At 44.0% G+C, this 22,065-nt stretch overlaps 1 protein-coding gene across 1 annotated transcript in view; it reads right to left on the reverse strand.

Annotated features, from left to right (window-relative positions):
- Nucleotides 1-897: 897 nt before the first annotated feature.
- WDR11 (WD repeat domain 11) overlaps nt 898-22,065 on the reverse strand; it is a 62,742-nt gene continuing 41,574 nt past the window's right edge. Inside the window, exons 18-29 of the mRNA XM_057308609.1 lie at nt 21,907-22,021; nt 21,428-21,599; nt 13,631-13,739; nt 12,471-12,533; nt 11,183-11,248; nt 10,215-10,392; nt 9,300-9,395; nt 8,593-8,758; nt 7,984-8,081; nt 7,381-7,526; nt 6,381-6,461; nt 898-4,938 (exon numbers count right to left, since the gene is read on the reverse strand). Of these exons, the coding sequence (XP_057164592.1) occupies nt 4,782-4,938; nt 6,381-6,461; nt 7,381-7,526; nt 7,984-8,081; nt 8,593-8,758; nt 9,300-9,395; nt 10,215-10,392; nt 11,183-11,248; nt 12,471-12,533; nt 13,631-13,739; nt 21,428-21,599; nt 21,907-22,021 (1,447 nt within the window). The 3' untranslated portion in view covers nt 898-4,781. The remainder of the gene's footprint in view (nt 4,939-6,380; nt 6,462-7,380; nt 7,527-7,983; nt 8,082-8,592; nt 8,759-9,299; nt 9,396-10,214; nt 10,393-11,182; nt 11,249-12,470; nt 12,534-13,630; nt 13,740-21,427; nt 21,600-21,906; nt 22,022-22,065) is intronic.

A 22,065-nucleotide genomic window follows, 5' to 3' on the forward strand; every position in this document is an offset into this window, starting at 1 on the left:
CCGCTGAGTGGGTTCAGAGGCAAAAAGCAAAACCCAAGGATCAGTACAATTATTCTGTTGGCCAGAGTATGGTTCCCGCAGACCCTTTGCAATGTGCATCGGCATTTCCCAAAGCACAAATACAGATCGGACTCTTACCCCCACTTGAATTAACCTGCCTTGGAGTCTTGCTAGAACACTCTCCTCTCGGGACAGCTTCCTAGCTGCTTGACTGGACACAGTGTCTTTTCCTTGGCCTACTCTTGGTGAAGACCAGCAACTGAAGAGAAGCAATGGCCCACCGTTCAAATTCCCGACTGACATGCATTCTAGAAGACCACTAGGAAGCAAACAATCTATAGAACTGCACATTATCATTGGACAGGTAGTTATCAAGAAAACTCTCGGTCATTCCCCACAAATCAGCCTGAGAATCTTGTTTCTCAGGCCTCCTCCTCACTCCCTTCCGTAACGTGTCTGTGCAAACTCAGCGGTTTGCCAGCTTCCTCCCGAGCTCTTCCATTTGATCGTACTGCAGACTTGTCCATTCCTCACTTCCGGTCTGTCCCACTTCCCGGGTCCTCCACATGGAGCATATGAGGCCCTAGCATCAGTCATCGCGGCTCCCCGAACCCAGGATTCTCTGCCAGGGTGGTCATACACGTGCGCACCCTACGCATTCACATCAGCAACGGCGGTGCCCACCACTGGCTCAGGACGGAAAGATTCTGCAGCTTCTAGCCTGCCTGTGGTAGTAGGGCTCACACATGATGCTCAGACGCTGAAAGACTGGAATACAATGAGGGTCTTACTACAGCAGAACAGGTTAGGAGGTGTCTGGAGTAAAACAGATTTGCTTTAAAATGTTGATATGAAACAGCTCTTGGGTTTAAATTTTTCTATCATCTACTGATGCCTTTTATCTCAGAATTGTCAGGAATACAATGGTCACCCACCCCCATGGGAACTTGGGCCTGTAAAGGAGCGAGATGGGATGAAGCTGAAACATCTTTCTGCAAAGAGGTTGGTTCTAGTGCACCTGTCACCGGAAAATCGCAAAGGGCTTCATACTGATCTGCGCCCGATAGGGCAGCTGGACACCTGGAATTTCATCACAAGCAAGCATGTGGGACCTTGAGTAGGACCGGGTACACTTTCCTGTAAAGAGCCAGACATTTAAATATTTTAGGCTTTTCAGGACATATGGTCTCTGCTGCATCTACTCGTGTCCGTTGAATGAAAACAGCCACAGACAAAGAACAGATGGGCATGATTGTGTTTCAGTAAAACTTTATTTACAAAATAGGCAGCGAGTGGGATTAGCTCCCCAGGCTAGTTTGCAGACCCTTAACCTAGAGGGACAAGGGGCGGTCACGGCGAAGAGGCCCCCTCCTGGGCAGCTCTCCCTCCTCTCTCTGCCTCCACATCGGCCCACTTCACTTCAGCTTAAAAATACCATAAATGCAGAGAAAATGGACCCGAGCTACATTTTTAAGGCAGTGACTGGGGAATGTCTTTGTATCTGATCTTAAATTCTCAGCTGCCTGTTCCAGCCCAGGCTTTCTGAAGCGGTACGTCGCAGAGTCTGGAACAACCCTCTTCCACTTGGCCGAGCTAAATATGAATATGCGAGAAGCGAGGGGAGCCTGGGTGGCTCAGTGGGCCAGACTCTGCCCAGCGGGGGAGCCTGCTTCTCCCTCTCCGGCTGCCTGCTGCTTCCCCTGCTTGTGTTCTCTCTCTCTCAAGTAAGTAAATATGGAAAAAGCGAAAGCTAAAGACCAACCCAAATTGCCCGTGGAACCCAGAATGTCTCTCCTCCTCTGGTATTTAGAACAGTTACTACTACCTTGACTATGTCTTATTTCTCAGTGGCCCCCCAAAAAGTAAGGGGTGGTGGTGGTGTTTATTTGGCCTTTCTAGGCAAGAGAGCCAAAAGCTGAGGGAAAATGCTTGAAACCGTCTGAAGAGACTCATCTGAGAGCTTCAGAATCACTGGACATCCTGAGTGAGAGAAAAGAGAGGCTTTCTGGGGGTTTTCAGCGGGTCCTGCACGGTTGGAAAAGCCAACACATGGAAGGGCCCTTTAAGGACAGGAAAGACAGCAGGACGATCTGCTTCCCCAGGTTCCGTCTGGCCTGCCCATCTGCTCGGATTCCAGCAGTTCTCAGACGTGATGCCTGGAGCCCAGCTTCTTCCCTCCCTTCCCTTCTTGCAAAACAGCAACACCTTAAAGTGTCATCAATTCAAAATGCCCTTTCATTTGAAATGGAAAGAGTGCTTTCTTTCACAAGCTGTTTGGAATCAGTCACCTCAATTCCAAGCAGAACAAGAGCCCCGCTGGCTGGTAGAACGCACTCCCGGCGGCGCCTCGGCCTGGAGGCTTTACTGTGGCACAACCTCCCAGTTTGCGCCTCAACGCTCCCCTTCCAGCACATCCCCCTGCTGAGGAGAATGGGACGCGGTGGGTGATCACTGAAACCGAACGCTGACCTCATGCCAGGTGACGTCCCCGGGCAGTAGACAGCTGGAGGGGAGCTGTTTTTATACCAGGGTCTGTTCCGTGGACAATCTCAGCAGGAACAGCAGCGCGGGATAGGAGGCTTGTACACACGCTGCTCTGAGAACCCTTTCAAAACAACATGTCCTGCTACCACCTTCAAAGCAATAAAAATACTTAAAGCAAGACGGCGGGGAGGCCTAAAGCACACTGTCATTGGCAAAACAGGAGCAACAGAGCAGGAAAAAGAGTGAGTGACCGGCAACGGCCCTGCAGAGATCAGCCAGGAGGAGGGGGTCACCCAGGGGCCCCCAGACCAGGTCTTCTAGATCTGCTGGACCAGCTGCCAAGGGAAGGACCAGGGCCCTGACAGCACTCCTGTGGGCACGGGTACAGGGAGGTCCCTGCAGCCTCGAGGTCATTGTCACTCTTGTCCCAATTCTGGCTGTGGGTTTCACCCTGGGAAGCTCCTTTGCTCATGCAGCAGTAACACGAGGTTCCTAACGATCCTTCATGAAAAGACAAGCCTAAGAGCAGGCTGTCAGCCTCTGTCCCTGAACGCGGACCAGAGGTGAGCACAGCTGACAGTCAGCGTCCGGCCCACAAAGTCACCAGGGAGAGGGGCTCCCAGGTTCTGTTCGGACGGGACTTTCAGTTGTATCTTGACAGACCGGGTCTCTGTCTTGTCGTGAAGAGTAATGACTGCCATCCCACCCAGCTGGACTGTGACAGACTTCAGGCCCTCGGCCTCAGGCACTCAGCAGGTCCCTACCTCCGTTCCCACCATCAGTCAGCAGTGCCTCATTACTTAGTTGTTGGCCTCCAATCCAAAGCATATCAAATTTTCAAAATGCCCCACTCCGGAGTAAGATTTCTTTTTTCCTCTCTGCTTACTAGGCCAGCACTCTTTTTTCCTTTAGGTAGCTTATGGTTGAAGAAACAAAATATATGTGGGCAATCATTTAACCATAAGCAGCATAGAGAGGGCTGTGTTTGCCCACGGCCTTTAGGAATTCCAACGTAACCTGCCCAGGCACAGAAAGGACAAGTAAAGTGAGCCAGTTATAGGACTAATGAATGCACCCTGGATTTCTTCTAGAACTCTGGCCAAAGTGTCAGCCTGGGAACAGGCATACCTGCGATAAGCCCATCCTCTCCATGGACCGCAGCTCCTTATTGGAGGGGATCGTTGATACCTAAGGGTAGAGGCTATGACTCCATCTAAAAATCATAGCTCCTGGTGGGTGTGAGGAGATGTGCTGCCCTGGACATGCAGGAGGGGAGACAGCAATGCCACTTCCTCACCTCACCTCCGAGAGCCCTGCTCCCTCAGGAACTCTGAGGCACATGTGCGTAGGGTGGGGGTGTTGGTCCAATCCTGGGCCGCACGCCTGGAATTCCTACACTCCAATTTCTCTGGACTCAGCAAGCACCCTGGATTTTGAAGGGTAAGCAGCTGGGATGACTCCTGAGAAGCCAACACAGCCCCTGGCCTCCAGCACAGCAGCTCGGGGAACACAAACGCCTGGCTGGAATTTCCTTTTTATTGATCATTTTGGTAAGTTACAGACAGCAATAATTTATAATAGTCACATCTCATATACTTCAGTTGTCAGACAAACACAAAGACAGAAAATTAAAGCACAGCGAGTTCAAGGAGGAGGTTATTATAATACATCAGAGGAGTTAAAATTCAAAATACCCAAGACCCCACATACTAGACAAGACATATAGCTTAAAATTTCCCTATGAGCCTGAAATTACAAAATTTAGCAACTGCCTAAAACAAAGAATCACAAGTTCTATGTTCTCAAGGTAAGAAATAAGGAATGCTTTGGTAAATCATCTTCACTGTTGAAATATCTCTGCTCTGTCTCTTGAATGATTGTATATAAACACAAGCACAGCACGTATTTGAGAATAAGTCTCACAAACTTCTCTATTAGATTTTTCAAATATCTTTCCGTTTAGTCAATGAGAAAAACGATTCAGTCACTTGAAGTTTTAAAAAAATTAAAAGTATTTCCAGGGACTCTTCAAGCTGTCTCCAAAAGTATAAAATGGTATACCCTTTCAAAATCTGAAGCATTTGCCGTTTTTTCTGAGATAAACACAGGACGTGGAACTTGCTCTTTACGGAAACGCTCACTTGCCGCTGTGCACATGCAGCCTTAGAAAAGCGGTGAGCAGCTCACAGGGACCCTGGGACATCGGCGTCCTCAGCAGTCTGGACCGTGACCGCACGCACTGCCAGACCAGCCCCCATCCCGCTTGCGAGACCAGGCTCCCGGCACGTACTGACCCGTCACTCTTCGGTCTGTTCTTGCCTGGGGGATTCCAGCTCATTCAGTAAATCTCTGCCAGCTGCTCCAGCTTTTGAAGCAAAAAGAACTGCTCCCTGTTTAAAACCGAGGTTCTTCAAACTTCGGGCATAATCTGCATATATAGCAGAGATGAGTTTCTGTAAGCCACAGTTAAGGAAAAGAAGGGCAGAAAGAGATGTGATTACATCCACCATGCTCCCAAAGGCAGTGGGGCTACTCAGAGGGCCAAGGGGGCCCACGGGAGGGCAGCAGGGGACGAGAACAACACCGAGCATGGACACCTTTCCTGGGGGTGGGTGATTCCTGGTTGGAGGAGGCGAGGTCTCAATCTGCGATGTCACCCACTATACTTTCCAAGAGCTGAGTGTAAAGCATCTCCTTCTAGAAGACCGAGCTAACATCCTCCTAGACTATTTCAAAGCCTAACACGACTAAGGACTACAAAAAGAAAGACTCAAGTGCATACCCTCTGGCATCTGAAAGGCTGAGCGGTGGTGGTTTGGGGCAGATACAGCTTAGTGAGAGGCTCTGATTACAAAGCCTGCCTGGAGGTGTTGGGTTTCAGACAGCCCTGTTTCCTTGTGCTCTCACATTCCAAATGGCCCCTTCCAACTAGAGGCAACTTCACCAGTGCCTGGATATAGGACACTGAGTAAGTTCAAGTCCAGTTTCATTCTCTGTAACAAACAAAACATATATATACACACACGGAAGACCAAGTATCTGACATGTAGAAATGAGGCCACAATGTAGTAAGTCCAAGAGAAGATGTGATGAGAACAAGCGGGACTCAGCAAACACGAGCAACTGGGAGCTGTCTCCTCAAGCCCAATCCTTTCAAAGAAAACCCTGTGACTCAAGTGGTGTTGGCAGTGGGCCACTGTGACCCGCCTGCATGACGTGTATCTTTGAGGTGCCATGTCTGGTTCCAATTAGACTGCACTCTGGATAACAATGTCTTTTTTATTTATTCCAGAATGTATATTCCAGATAAATATATACATTTTATTCTATGGAGTGCATTCTTTTAAATAGTACTATTTTATTTTTATTTATTTATTTATTTATTTTTTTAAAAGATTTTATTTATTTATTCGACAGAGATAGAGACAACCAGTGAGAGAGGGAACACAAGCAGGGAGAGTGGGAGAGGAAGAAGCAGGCTCATAGCAGTGAAGCCTGATGTGGGGCTCGATCCCACAATGCCGGGATCACGCCCTGAGCCGAAGGCAGACGCTTAACCGCTGTGCCACCCAGGCGCCCCTAAATAGTACTATTTTAAAGTAGCAGGCTCCTACATACCTGTCCTAAATTATTTCCTTTAAGTTCAAACACCTTCACAAAACTTGGAGTCCCGTCCCTTCACAGCCCCTCCGCGTCCCCATCATCTTAGAGCCGATGCCAGCGACGCACCCATCTTCTTCCTGATCCTCTCTCATTTCTCCCTCTTTTCTGACTTCGGCCAATCTGAGTATGGATGGTCCCTGATATAATACAGCTCTTGCCCAGGCAGTATGACTAAGAGGAACCCACTCGTGCCGTCTGCCTCCTCCTTGGCATAATCATCCCAGCAAAGGATATCTGTGTCCTCGGTGACTCCGACGGCGCCGTACTTGAGACAGGCTTCCACAAACAAGGCAGCTCTATCGAAGTGTCTCATGCTGCTCAAGAGAACAAAGTGAGTTGGGCTTTGTGATTTACGGCACGCGGGGCAGACCCACCCGAGGGGTTATTTCCGTATAAAGACTTGTACCCATTCTCCCTGGAAACCTGAGTGCCAGTAAGTTACACTAGACTTTTCCAAGCCCCGGCTCATAGAGGAAAGCAAGGGACAATACTCATGTCCCTAACCCCAGGCTCCTTCTTTTTTTTTTTTTTTTTTAAGATTTTATTTATTTGTTTGAAAGAGAGTGAGCGAGCAGGGGGAGAAACAGAGGAGAAGGGACAAGCAGACTCCATCCTGATGTGGGGCTCGATCTCACCACACTGAGACCATGGCCTGAGCAGAAATCACAAGTTGGATGCTTAATCCGACTGAGCTGCCCCGGCACCCCAGCCCCAGGCTCTTTCTAATTAATATTTACAAAAAGTGTGACACAGTTGAAATACACACAAATCTACAGAGATAGGACAAGTATCCATGTACCCACTGTCCAGATTTAACAAGGAGTCTTTTGCCATATTTGCCTCAACCTTAGTTTTTAAATAAATAAAATTTCTCCTAAGTGATAGTGTTATTTTCGAAGGGGACATCTCACACTGGCAACGCTCTCTGTCATCCTTCCTACTGCTCTCTGGCCTTCATCTTAGTTGTTCTAGTCAAAGCTGAATTCTCTGAAGACTTCTTTTATGTTCTTTTTAAATAGCTACTTGTTAGGTTTGTGAGTATACTGGTAGGAAAATAAAGCTCCTAGACCAAATGAAGATGACTAAACATGGACTATGGACTGTTCCTTTCCCCGTAGAATTTTTTTTTTTTTTTTATAAACCTAAAAGGTAAGCTTCTCCTTTCACTCCACACAGTGAGTGTTCCATTCATTCAGCAGAGTCTCCAGAGAGCACGAAGCGCTCTGGGTGTACCTGTGAAGTGTCTCAGCCACACTGAAAAAGCAGCCCAGAGAGAGGAGGACCAGGAGGGCCTTTGACTTCTGGTTGACTTGTGGAGAGCAAAGGTGGTCAACCCACCGCTTTAAAACATCGGCGCACTCTTCAGAACTTAAACGGACCTGAGAAAGACGCCCACGTTAAAAACAAAGACATCCTGCACTATACAAGGAAAACTATGACATAATCAACATGGGATTTGTTCCTGTGAAACCAATGCTAGGCTTGGCTTTGCTAGCGCACGCCTGACCTTGCAGCTTACCATGAAGAGCAGTGGTGACAACCCAAGCCTGCAGAGCTACGGACCTGGCAACACCTCGGGGCTGGAGTCTGGGCTCACACCCCAGCACCCCAGCAGGGCAAGGGGCCAGCTGCTTTCCTTTAATTGCTACCAAAGCAATCCATTGCTCCATAAGAAGAAAAGTAATTTACACTCATCAAGAACCAGAGCCTTAGACGTGCAAGAAAATATTTGCATAGCAGCTGTGCAGCCAAAAAACTGCTTCTAAATCATGAGTCCGCAGTTCAAGACTGAACTCTCTACCTCAAACGCTCAAGGCACCTCACGTAACCACCTACTTTTGCGAGCCACGCCGCCCGATTCCACTCGCCGTATGTCTGCAGGTAGCGGCAGGCGTCTGCGGCTTTGTCTATCAGGCAGAGCAGCTGCACCCCCTCTGGAAGACAAAACGACAGCCCCGCAGGTGACACCATGGCCCCTCTCTGCCAAATCACCACGAAGGAAAACCACTGTGTGACTGCATCTGCTTTTGTGCCTTTTATACGCACCGCAGACACTCGTGACTGAAATTGTCACACAAAACACAAGAGAGTTTTACAATGTTGCCCCTCAAGTCAGGAGGGCAGCAGCACCGCTCCAGTCCCGACGGCAAACCGGGAACGTGCGGGCTCGCGGCGCTCTCACTGCGTCAGCCTGCCCGGCCCAGCTTCGTCCCACTCGCGCCTGCTGTCTTGGTGACTGGGACGACTGCCCCTTTCACACATGACGTGGGTTCTGCTTCAGATGATTAAATGATGCGGTCACCATGCAAGTAGCTAGCCACAATACTCCTATTTCTCTCCGGCATATAGAGAAAAGAAAAGAACTATCTAAATAATCAAAAGCCTTGCTGGGAACGGGCCTGATTTTCCAGAGGACCGGCAAGGACAGCCCAAGGCGCGCCTTACCTGCCAGCTTGCCGTTGGCGATCATGTTAGTTGCGACCAGCTTAATGGTGCTCTGGGAGGGGCCTGAGGAGGTGACAGTGGTGACCAAACAGGCTTTCAGGGAGTCACAATAATAATGCTGGTTATCTGCACTTGTTTCCAATAGCAACTGCACAGCTCTGTCTGTCTAATGAGAGAAAGAGTTCTTCTAATTATGAGGCCGTTTTCTTCCAACAAATCTTACTGCACTCATAATCTGAAACACTGAAGTTATAGCTTAGAGAATTCAGAACTTGCTTGTCAATGCTTTGTTTACACATACAGAAAGTGAACAGTGTGCTCCTGCGTCTTTGGAACACAAGTAAAACCAGAGTCTGGTTTACACAGACGCTCCAGAAAACTGCTTCCTCTAGCTCTGCATCAGTCAATCCAGAGACACCAAACCAAACCAGTCAGCTCTCATCTGATCTTATGTAGCCAGAATTCCAAGCTAGTCAACCACGGATTTTTGCTTTCTCACAAGGTTTGTTAGTGTTATTTTGAAATAAAGCCTACATTTACATGTACACTTTCAGGGAAGCACTATGATCTACCAATCCACCTGTGTGCGTGTGCACGTGTGCGTGTGTGTGTGCACATGTGCGTGTGTGTGATCTACACGAGGCTCTGAAAATCCTAATCCACCGGCAACTCCACGAAACACGAAGAGTTGTTAAAAACTGACGTACTTGACCCAAGAGAAGTAGCTGGTCTGTACATTTCCTGGTATGATCGTAAGTTGACCGTTTTACTTCCTGGAGATTAACCCTTTCCAGCTGAAATTTCTAGAGTAGAAAAAAAAAAAAAGAGAAAATTGAGTCTGGATTCTAAGACTTGAGTTAAATTTTACTATATTTAATAAAATCCTTTTATAAATATTATTTTGACTTCTGAGGTTATTAAATAATCAACTTCATTGAAATCCAACAATGTAATAAGAATTTGATTAGAAAAATGGTGAAACGATTCTCATTTGTGTGCGAGTTTGCCCGTTTACAGAAGCCGGCCCTTAGAGTACTGAGGTGAAAACACTCTAAAAGTACCTTTTTATACACAGAATAAATTCAAATCAAGTGAGAGAATTATTTGTTATTTATAGAAAATAAAATGAGAGAATAAAAATGAATCTTCTAAGTTAACAATTTTAAGACAAAGAAAAAAATACAGACTTAATAGTAAAATTCTAATGTGTATTAAAAAACTTGATAAGCATTTATGAGCTTTTCAAGTCCTGAGTTAGGCCTTTTTTATGCAGACGTGCCAACCGACTCATTTCTATTATGTGGACCTTCACTTAGCTGGAAAGTTTTCTAACTAAAGGTTTTTTTGTTTTTTTTAAATTTATTCATTTGACAGAGAGAGAGCGCAAGCAGGGGGAGCAGCAGGCAGAGGGAGAAGGAGAAGCAGGCTCCCCAATGAGCAGAGAGCCTGACGTGGGGCTCAATCCCAGGACTATGGGATCATGACCTGAGCCAAAGGCAGATGCTTAACCGACTGAGCCACCCAGGTGCCCCTAGCTGGAAAGTTTTCTAAAGTTAAGATACTTACAAAGACATGTCATCAAGATGGGAGCTTTAAAGAGTTTAATACATGAAAAATAATACCTGAAAATAGGCATTTTCACAGAGTATATCATAACATATATCCAGCGGGTTGTTCACTTTGCCCCGAGGCACGGTTTCTTTAGAGCCTGGGGTGCCCGCTGGCTTTTCTTGGGACAAGCTGTGCAGGTAGTGGGCAGCAACGGTCCAGAAGTGCAGCTCTGACTCATCGCCGTAAAGCCTGGGAAGGGTGACACCAAAGTTCCACTGAGCGCACACAGCAGATGTGGCGTGGACAGGGGCTCCCCACAGAAGCCTCAAGGACCAGGAGCACAGCGCTGTCGTATGAAAGACCATCTGGGACACTGGCCTATGCCTGGCAGGGTGACAGAGGAAGCAGCCCGTTCTCCAGCCCTGTTACTAGGTCTCAGACAACCCAGGCGCCTGAGGGCACAGCCCCTTCACACCCAGACCCCCTCTGTGCTGTGTTGACCTCAACACGATGGTCCCAAGGCCTGGGCAATGATTCACCCGCCTTGTCATCAGCACACACACCTTTCAATCTGGACCACAGCTTCACATTAAGGAAGAAGTTCCTCCAGGAAAACTGGCTAAATAAGGTCTGGAAACAACTCCAATTTATTCTCTGGGGAATGTATGGAAATGTCTTTTTTTGTAAGTGACAACTCTACCATTTGGTGAGGAAGTACAGATTATTGCTTCTAAATATAACTTATTGGTATAATTAAAGACATACCCTTTGTAGATGATATTTTAAAACACAAATTTTAAAAAGTTGTCTGTAGGAGGCAGCCTTTTCAGTAGAGAAGGCCTGGATCTCACATTAAAAATGTAATTTTTTCCCCTATTTGTATTTCTACTTTCAAAATAACTGTAAAGCAAATCTAAAGGGTGAACTGGTATGTTGTTCTAAAATCTAAAAGAATTTCTTTGGTTTTAACTAAAAACCCTTAAGAAGAGAACTGAGTTCATCTGAAATTCTGTCTCTTACATAGAACACTGAGTGTTACCTTGACACAAGCAGACATCGCTGCAGGAGAGTGAATTCTGGATCAAGCAAGAGTTTCTTGATGTCACTGCAAACAGGAATCCAGACAAAGGCAAGGCAAAAATTTTTAATCAAACAAGAAAGGAGATAAACCAATATACTCTTGAAAGGGGAAATCCACTCAAAATTGTTAATCTACTTAAAGTTTTGCTATTCTTGATATGTTGTGTTCTTTTTGAACTAGTTAGTATGTTTAGAACTGACAAAGGAAGTCACTTTGCTGTGACCCTGAAATGACAAACGCTTTCAAAAGGCTTACAGTGTGTCTAGGCCTAGAGAACTGGTACCGGTCAGCCACCACAGGGGGGTGAGGCTCTGACTCTGGCTTCCATTCTTGCAACAGTTCAACTCATGGTTATGAAAACATGAATAGCTGCCTAACTACAGGAACAAGAATGTCACTGTTGGTAAAATAATTTTGCTACTCATCAGAAACAGTATACACTTGAGAAGAGACAGATTCAGAAACTATTCCAAAAAATAAAATATTTAAGGAAGAAAGGCATGTTTTTATAAATTGATATTCCTGAAATAGCCACATACAGAATATTCATAAATCAGGGGAGGAAAGATGCTCTTTAAATCTTATCCACTTAAACACAAATGTTAACTTTTGGATACAGAAAACAATAATTATTTTGAATCTGGCATCAATAAAACATGGTAAATTTATTAAATATTGTGATTACATGTGACAGATTCTACGATTGCAAAAATGTATTCTGTTTTACCAAGAACTCGTGGACCCCTATTTTTCTGTTTCCTTTGCAATATTATTCCCAATATGTACTTTTAAATGCTCTTGGCTCTAGGAAACACATTAATTTCTTAGAATTGTGCACACACAGCACCTGACACGGAGAACTTATTTTAGAAAAGGCAGCTGCCCAGAAGAACCGCGCTGTGCACGGCCTCTACCTTGAGGCTTCGTGGGGGCGTCTGTGGTAGAGGCAGGCTGAGCCACAGGGATGCTCGCACCGCAGCTTTCGCTCCTGCCCTGACGCGGGACCACAGCCATCTAACACTGAGGAACGTGGTGAAGGCAGATGCTGTCACCGTAACTATTAAATAACTACGTTTTCTACAATGCAAAGATTCTCAAAGGAAACGAGCCTCTGTGAATAGAATGGTCTCTCCTTGGGCTACTCACATTTTCTAAAACACAACTTACTTTAACTTCAAAAGCCTAAATGATTCTATTTTCTTTCTCATAGTCGTATCCTCTACTAAAACATAGCTGGGGTGCTTACTTCGACAATGAATTCAGCTGCTCTTGAAGGAGATTCTTTATTTCTTCATTTTCTGGATAATCACTGTACAGAAAAGATTTTGAATAAGCTCATTCTCTCTTCACTAACAACCATGCATTTCTTCACCAGAAAAAAGTTGTGTCAATATAGAAATAATGTCTTTGCAGTCCCTGGGTTAAAAAGCTGGTTACAGACTAAACGGCAGCTACTCAAGAACCCACAACCACCTTTCATGTCTGCTTTTATCTTATTTAGTTAAAACAATGAAATGAGTAAAGAACGTCTCTCTGGCTTTCGAGAAACCAGAAAACTTATCAGTGGGTTCTCCAAACGATCATGCTTAGATTCATGTTAATAAGAAACCTAGCAATGACTAAAGGGGTTTGTCCTTTCTGCTCTGCAAAATGGACATTCATTTCTCCCAGTAGATACTTCTTGGAAAGCAGATACCTCATCACATTATTTTTTGTATTCCCCTAACCCATGCCTTTCTGTGCACTCCACATGGCGGAAGTTCAGTAACACTTGTGGGTTTAACTAATAACCACTAATAATAGTTACTGCGAATATATTTTTGTAATGAGGCAGGCAGTGAGATTCATAAAACAGAAAATATCTCTGCAGTAAACTCATTACTGCCACTTTTTTAAAACAGATTTTATTTATTTAAGAGAGAGAAAGAGAGAGCAAGCGAGCACTGAAGGAGGAGCAGAGGAAGAGGGACAAGCGGACTCCGTAGAGCCCGATGCGGGGCTCCATCCCAGGACCCTGAGATCATGATCTGAGCTGAAATCAAGAGCTGGTCCCTTAACTGACTAAGCCACCCAGGCGCCACTCTTACTGCTTTTAAAAGGAATTTGAAGCCTGGCCTCGAATTCCTCTGGGCCTAAGTGGCCCTCTTCACACTCATTGTGCCATACCTGTGTTCACACTACAGACGCCAAGAGCAGCTCACGCACCCCAGCTCCCCACGCCCGCCTGCTCCCGACGCCCAGACAGACAGATGAAGGATTCTTTCAGCGCGTCTGCTGTCTCTGCCTCAGCCTGTTCCTACGGTTCCAATCCTTTTAAATCCTAGAGTACAGGCGCCTGCTGGTTACATGGGTGCCCTTCAACCCCAACCAAATTAAGGAAGGAAAATAAAAATGGCAAAAACTTACACCTGAGAAATGTCCAAAGAATACTGTCCGTTCCACGGCTGGTGTAATAAGAAAGCTTTCAAGGCAAGGGAGGCCCTTGGAACAAGGAGATAGGGGCACCACACAGGCTCTAGATAAAAATAAAAAAAATTAAGTAAGTTCTTTCTTTTAATAAAATAGAATTTTATAGTTTTACTGTGAAGCGTCAGCTATAGCAGTTTACAGGGAAGTCAACAGGAACAAAGCATTAATCTGGTGACAACTGAGAGAGTATATTCAGTGTCATCACTGCTTAAAGACAAACAGGCTAAGAGTGGAGAGATTCTCTTCAAACTGATTAATAGCTCTTTCTTCCCCTTTAAAATTTAAGTGTCCTGTATGGTATAAAAACACTGATCCTACGTTAATAAAAGGTTCAATGCAATGACTCAACAGATATTAATAAAGCTTATTATTTTAAAATACTAAAAATATTTACCTGCATCATCTTATACCATTTGTTTATACCATTTGTTATCTTTGCTTTTCGGAGACTATTCAACTAACACAGCCCATCAACCTGAGCTTGTCACTAGAGGGATCAGGTCACCTCCCATCAGAGGCATCCTCAGGTCTCACTCACAAGGGCAGCTCTTATCTCCCTAGACTGTGGGCTCCAGCCTCCCCTACATGCAGCAGTGGGCTTACGCAGGACATAGTAAACAAGATTTGCTTCTTTTTCAACATGTTCTAATGCAAGGAAGCAGAAGACCCAAAGGTCCCAGTGCCCAGGCAGCTGTGCTGTTGCCACCTTACATAGCCCCACCCCGTCAGACACTCGACCTGATCAGAGTTCTTTAGGACTAATTAATTTTACCTAATTAAACTTAATTAATTTTAACTAACTTAAATTTAAAAATTAATACTTGATTCAGTCATTGGATAACTTTTAAGTCTACTCAGGAATACATAACTACTTTTTCAGTTATCAATTTTATAAAATCTAAACACGGCTTAAATATTTCTGCTGAAAATGTGTCCCCTAAATTGATCCATGTTCTTTTTTTTTTTAAAGATTTATTTGACACAGAGAGAGAGAGAGAGAGCAAGGAGGGGGAGAAGCAGGCAGAGGGTGAGGGAGAAGCAGGCTCCCTGCTAAGCAGGGAGCCCAATGTGGGGCTCGATTCCAGGACCCTGGGATCAGGACCTGAGCCAAAGGCAGCCTGCCTAATGACTGAGCCACCCAGGTGCCCCATGATCCGTGTTCTAATGTTAAATACACCCTGGATTTTGAAAACCAAGCATTCAAAACTGTGAAATATCTCATTAGTAATTTTTAATACTGACTATATGTTGAAATGATAAAACCCTGGATATACTGGGTTAAATAAAATTTTTATTAAGATTAATTTCATCTATTTACTTTTTTATAGTTCATACCAGAAAATGTAAACATATATGGCTCACATTACATTTCTGTTAGACGGTACGGCTTTAGAAAACATCCTTCCATGTAGTTAGATAAGTATTAAATCATAGATAAAATATCTTATGTGGACTTTTCAATTTCAGAGTCAGAAAATGGTCAGAAATATTTCTAATACTATTTTTTTTTGCACCCAAGAGTTTTAATATTGATTCATTAAAATCAATGCAGTCCATATTCAGAGGTCCATATTCAGAGGTCCTCCTTTACTCCCTATCCTGAGAGCTATATTCTGCCTGCACTGGCTTCTCATGTCTCCTGAGTCTCCCTTAATCTTGAACAGTCCTCTCCCCTTTTTGTGTTTGGTCTTACACAATGTTTTCATTTTTGAAAAGTCCTGGTCTGTTCAATGTCCTAGGAAATGATCTCTATGGAGCATCAGACTCAGGCTAAACATTCTGGGCAACACCACGCCACAGGAGATGTTGCGTACTTCCCACTGCATCCGACCAGAGCAAGCATGTTAGTGGGCCTCCCGGTAACACTAAATCTGATCATCTAGTTAAGGTGAACTCCTGGGCTCTCTTGTAGTCAGGGCACCTTTTTCCTCTTTAGAATTATGGTGAGATACCGTGAGACCGAATTTCCTATTCCCTAACACCCTTCCACCCAGTGATCTGACACTCACGAATGATCCTGGCTTGATCCTAATTATTCCATTAGGAATTGGAATTGATGATTTTCTATCACTCTGTCTACATTTATCAACTGGCATTCTTCTGTAAATATGAGCTTTCCCTTCCTGCCCAGGCCCCTTCCTCTTTCTCTGTGAATACTACTATGGAATAATGGATTTAAAAAAAAAAAGTCCAACACTGTTATCAATACAACTGTTATTCTTTGCAATGCTCAGACTGCCTCCAATTTGGCAGTGGAAGCCTCTAACTGCTAGTTCCTGTATGTTTGTGACGAGGCCTCACTGGTTTTTCGATTCCTTCCTTAGTTCCTGGCACCACAAAATGTTCCAGACTCATCTTGCAGCTTTCTTGCCTCTGTCCTGGAATAAACTGTCCAAGGAGCCCTGGTTCTTTTTAGTCAAGAAACAGAATTTACAAACCAAATCTGGGTGCTAAGAGTGCTGCTCACTGCCATTGAAATGTCATTGCTTCTATGCCTGAAATCAGTACACAGAGCCAGGAAATACGGAAATAACATTTAAAGTCATGAATTTATACTGGTATCTCCCAATTCAGATCCACCCCGGGAGGGTTCTTCCTCCTCACCCCCCACTCCACATCTGTATCTTCCTCTTCCCTCAGTAGGAACCCGGTTCCCCTAAATTGCAATTCATTTACTAGTTTGTTCCAGCCAATAATATGCACAAAACTGTTTCAGAATGACTAGTGCCAACTACTCAACCTGAAGTCCTCACAGCTCTTTGTCCTCAGGATATGAACCACTAAGGGGCACAGGGAGAGCTCTGCATTTCCGTTATGTGAACTATTCTTACCAATTTGTTATACGGTTAGGTTCAATGGTCTCTTTGTTTAATTTCAGGGTTTGCTTTTTCTTTCATCCTTCTTGTTTTCATTATACAGTTGACCTTTGAACAACATGGGTTTGAACTGTGCAGATCCACTTATAGATGATTTTTTTTCAGTAAATACAGCACTGTACTATAAATGTATTTTCTCTTACAATTTGACATTATTATGATTTTATACAAATCTCTTATGATTTTAATAACTTTCTTTTCTTTACCTTACTTTATAAGAATACAGCATGTAATGCATATAATATACAAACTATGTGTTGACTTATTTATGTCATCGGTAAGGCTTCCAGCAACGGTAGGAAGTAGGCCATTAGGAAAGTTTCTGGTTGTGAAGTTATACTCGGATTTTCAAGTGTGTAAGGGGCAAAGGCTCTAACCCCATGTTGTTCAAGTCTGTATTTTTTGAATATGTACAACATTTAAATGACTCAAAAGCTGAAACTATATTAGTATAGTCATTGAGGTTTCACCCCATCCCCATTCTTTCAATCTTTCTGTCTACCTTCTATCAATAATCATTTTTTTTAGTTCTTGGATTATTCTGGGTTTTTGTTTTGTTTTATAAAATACGCGAACACACATGTAGTCTATACACTTTTACACTTGCATTTTTCACGTGTACCTACCCTATCACTGCACATCAGTTCACAGATAGTCCTCATTCTACTTTAGTGCTGCAGACTATTCCATTGTGCAGATGTTTCCAAATTTATTCTTTCCCCAATTCTGCTATGGTCACATATAAGGATGGCCAAGTTAAGATAAATTCTTAGTAGTGGAATTGCTGATTATAAAGGTAAATATACAGGCAGCTTTGTTAAGTACTGCCAAATCCCTCCCCATAGGAACTACTCCATGAGCACTGCATGAGAAAACTTGTTTCCTCAGACTTGCAAGAGCATGTTTTCAAACTCTTGAATTTTTGTTAATCTGATAGTTGAGAAGCACTTTATTAGTGTAGTTTTAATTTGTATTTTTCTTATTATGAATAAAGTTGAGCATCTTTTCATATAATTAAGGGCCACTTGTATATATTTTCTTCTTCTCTGTGGACAGTCTATTAAAGACTTGCAAATACCTCCTCCCAGGTTATCATTTATATTTTGCTTTGCTTATAGTTTCTGCTGCTATGAAAGGTTTTTTTTTGAATTTTCTAATCAAATTTATCTTTTACATCCAGATTATAAAGGGAAGAATGTACCTGGTAAGAATGAGACTCACTTACATACCTAGAGAACCATTAAAACCAGCACTAGAAAGGATAAAGGTGGGTTTACTTAGCATGCTCTCTCTACTCATCCTTACTAGATGACAACCACGGAACTCTCCAGCTCTCAAGCTGGGCCCTGTCATTTTCAGACAGTAGTGGCTGCTAGCATTAGGTTACAGAATGTTTGGAAATAAGTCAATGTTAGGGGACAAAAGCTTAATAGTACAAATTAAGCTTGGAAACAGAGAAAGTTTCCATGCTATGTGTAGTTTCTTAATCAATGGACAGTGAAAAGACACAAGAGAATGTTCTTAGAAAGCAGCACTCCAGAGTTTTCATGTAACGTGAGCAAGACAACAATGACCAAGCCAGAATACACTGAGGGAAAAGTCTAATTTTTAAAAACAAATGTGTTATTTCTCCAAAACAAAGCACTGCTGATCGCATCCCAATGAGCATGAATAAACTGGAAGTGAACTCTATTCCCTCCTACCTTCAAATGAATTTAGATCTTTCTTCTCAAAGGCAAAGCTCAGCCATGAAAAAGTAATAGGTGATCGTCTCCCAGCTGGAGAAACTCACCTACAAGAGCTCACTCACTTCCGGAAATTACAATTAGAATGAAAAGGTAGTTGGCATCACTGCTACTTCTCTCCCACACATTCTGCTGAGTCTGGGCTACAGCTACCGGAGGTGTTAAACAGAAACACACCCAGACTGTTGGCTGCCTATGTGACAGCAGTGCAGAAAATGAGGAACTGAAGAGCCAAGAAGCACAGTAGCAAAACTGCTCCTTCCCCACCTGCAGGTGGCACATGGCATGGAGAGCAGGCAGTCTGGGAGGGAGAGGACCCTGCCTGCGTGATTTCGTCACTGTGATGAATGGGGCGGGGGGGAGAAGGGAGACAAGGGACACGACTGACATTTTGGGCAAGACCATTCCTCATTGTCCAGGCTGTCGCCTGCACTGCATGCTGTTTAGTAACCCCAGACGCACCTGCACATCCTGACACATTTCCAAATAGCCCAGATGAAAACCACTGGGAATGAGCGGAAAGCAGAGGCAGACGAAGACGTAAGGTCTGTGCATAAATCTGATTGCAGAAAGCTTCTTTCTGTGCGTGCTCCCTTAGGAAAAGCGTGTTGTTCGGTACTGGCCTGAGCAGCAGTGAGGAAGTTGGACTGGACAGTCTCTAACACCCCGCGGATACTATGTAAAGCGTGTGGAAACCTCACCAAACTGGAATGCTATTAAACAAGTCTCATCCTCTTGGACTCCTTCTAGAGGCCGCTAAAAAAAGTATTATGATTTTTTTAATGCTGTTTCATGACTCTGATAAATAAGGCAGCAGACAAGAAGGGTTCTCCATCTCAAAAACAGGGGTCTTCATCTTCTACACCTGTCTGACCTTCTCCTTTACTGAGGTGGGGAGGGCTGTGACAAATGTAAACACAGGTGCGGAGGGGGAGGAAGTGGGCCATCTAAGCTGTTCTAAGAAAACTGGCAGACTTGTACCGGTATTTTAGAATATTCTCTACTTGTTATTAAGGAGAATTAAAGAAAATTTATTAAATATATCCTGCATATGACCTAAAATGGTTTTTATCCCATATCAATAAGTCCAAACTCTATTTCTAATTCCCCAGAATAAAAACATATCAGACATATTTTTCTGAGACTAAGTCAGCATGTAACTGGAGATAAACACATAGACACCTTTTTGCTAACTCCATAGTTACACACACCACCAGTTTTTACTCTTTAACATGTATCGAATGTTGTTCTGAGTTTAAAGGTCAATATTGACCTTTCCTGTTGCTATTTCAAAAATTCTCCCTTTCTGGCTGAGGCTGCAGCATTACAAACTGGATAGGAATGATGTTTTTGGGTGGGGGGAGAAAACTTTAAAAGAAAATGTAATCTAAAATCGGTCTGCAGGTCAGATGTTCAAGTATGGTGTTAATGATGGGCTCCAATTCTGTAGTCAACTTAATTTAAGAAAAAGCTACCCTGGCTTTAGTAGATTCAAATTCTAAATTAAAGGGGATAGAAAAGCTTTTCAAACATTTTGATTACATTCGCTCACCTCTTTAACCTAGAACCCGTAGCTAAACTAAAAGGAAAACCACCCTTGAAGTTCCCTCCATTTCCTTAATAACTTTAAGTTTGTTTCAGAAGGAAGGAGGAGATGCTGCCACTTCCGCAGAGCGGGCGAGCATCTCAGGCACAGACACAGAAAGCACCGCACAGCTTCCAGCTTTGGCAGATGGCGGTCAGCATCATGCAGGGGGAAGGGGGGGCTGAAGCCACTAGCAGGGCTGGGGCAGCGACAAAAACAAAAGCACACCCAACACAATTTCAAGGGAGCCCAGGCAGCATCAGCAGCAACTTGGGAGTGCCTCGAGCATGAACACAACATCAAAGCACACGTTTTCAAAACATTACTGCCTCTAAAGGTGTCAAATACTGAGCCTACAGCGGCACGGATGGTTCCCAGAGCAGACAGCTCTATGCTGAAACACAGTAAGCGACTACACAAGTCTCTTCTGAAATTTTTCAGCAACCTAGAGTGCACACCAAAGGGATGCCTGGAGCATACTTAATGCAGGAAGTTTCCTGCTTCGCTCCCATTAGGATCAGAATGTCTGTGTCCACCCAAAAGTACCTTGCGAGGATGAACACTGCATTCCATCAGACAAAACGGACTTTCCAACTGACTGATGGGTGCATTCACAATCCCATTCTTTTTTTTTTTTTTTTTTTTTTTAGGTCACATAGGAGGTTATAGTTACCGAAATGTTCTTTGTTCTGGTAAAAAACAATCTCAACCCAACCTTACAAAAAAGGTATGATAGTGCAATCATCTAATTTTATTTTGACTGGCCATTTAACAAGTCTTAAGATAGGCTTGAAATTCATGACACTCAGAACACTTTCCAAAGTGACTTTTCAATGGTATATGCTTGCCCTTTTCTTTCTTTTTTTAATTTAAATAATCTCTACGACCAACGTGGGGCTCCAACACACAACCCTGAGATGAAGAGTCTCATGCTCTTCTGAGCCAGCCAGGCACCCCCAGTGATATATGCTTGCAAAAGATATAAAGCTCATTATTAAAAAGCCTTACCACTACATTCGTGTTTTCTGATGAGTTCTCCTAAATTCTTTTATTTTTTTTGGTTAAAGATTTTATTTATTTGAAAGAGTGTGCATGAACTGCAAGGGTGGGGGGACTGAGGGGAGGCGGAGAAGCAGACTCCCTGCTGAGCAGGGAGCCCAACATGGGGCTCAATCCAGAACCCTGGGATCGTGACCTGAGCTGAAGGCAGATGCTTATTAACCAACTGAGCCACCCAGGCGCCCCTGAGTTCTAAATTCTAAGTGAATCATTTTTATGTAAACATCTCTGATCTTTTGACAAAGCACTCCTCAAAGGGTCAAAAAAGGGGCACTTGCCAACCCGGAGTCGGAGAATGACTCACATCTGCAGTTACGGAGTCCAGCATCTTAGCGGTGAAAACACTCAAGCTTGAAGTTAATCTATTTCCTTAAACTCAGACTGTTAGAAAGTAAGACGGAAATGAAACAGAAGAGAGCCGCCTGTGCCAAATAAAGGTGTCGGAGAGCCCTTCACTGGCGTTTCATACCGGTTAACTCTTGCTCATCCATCCTAAAACAAGTGGACTTCATAGACATCTCCAGGACTCTGATGCACCCATCATCTGACGCCAAGATCACTTTATCTGACGTACACCAGTCCACATCCAATACCCGAAAGGTCACGTTTCTTCCACTTCTTAAACTGCTCACCATCTGAACCTTCAAGAGTGAATTTGGTGGTCATTTTCAGAAAGAAAAGGAAGATGTTTATCACAGACAGTGCCAGTGGCAAAGACCCAGTGCAAGTTAAAACTGAACAGTCTTTGGCAATTTCTTTTCCTCATGCAGACTGCATTTTAAAGACCCCAAAGACAGTGATACCATTAAAAGCAAGAAAATCATTTTAAGAACCTCGACAAACCCATCATATAGGCTTCATTTCTAAATCAGAAGGAAGAAACACATTACAGCCCCTGTGACCAGCAGCTTGGTTTGAGGGCCCCTCACGCTCACGGAGCGGGCCTACCTCTTTAGTGTCCCACACTTCAGCACCGTCACTGTACATCGCTATTAATTTTTGGTTTCCTTTACCAGGAGCAAAACGAATCTTCCTCACCCAGCTTCGGTGTGTAGGTATTCCTCTGAGGACAAGCAAACAAAAACAAAACACCAATATGAAGTAGGG

This window comes from Ursus arctos, unplaced genomic scaffold, assembly GCF_023065955.2.
Source record: "Ursus arctos isolate Adak ecotype North America unplaced genomic scaffold, UrsArc2.0 scaffold_7, whole genome shotgun sequence".
In the NCBI taxonomy this organism is placed as follows: domain Eukaryota; kingdom Metazoa; phylum Chordata; class Mammalia; order Carnivora; family Ursidae; genus Ursus; species Ursus arctos.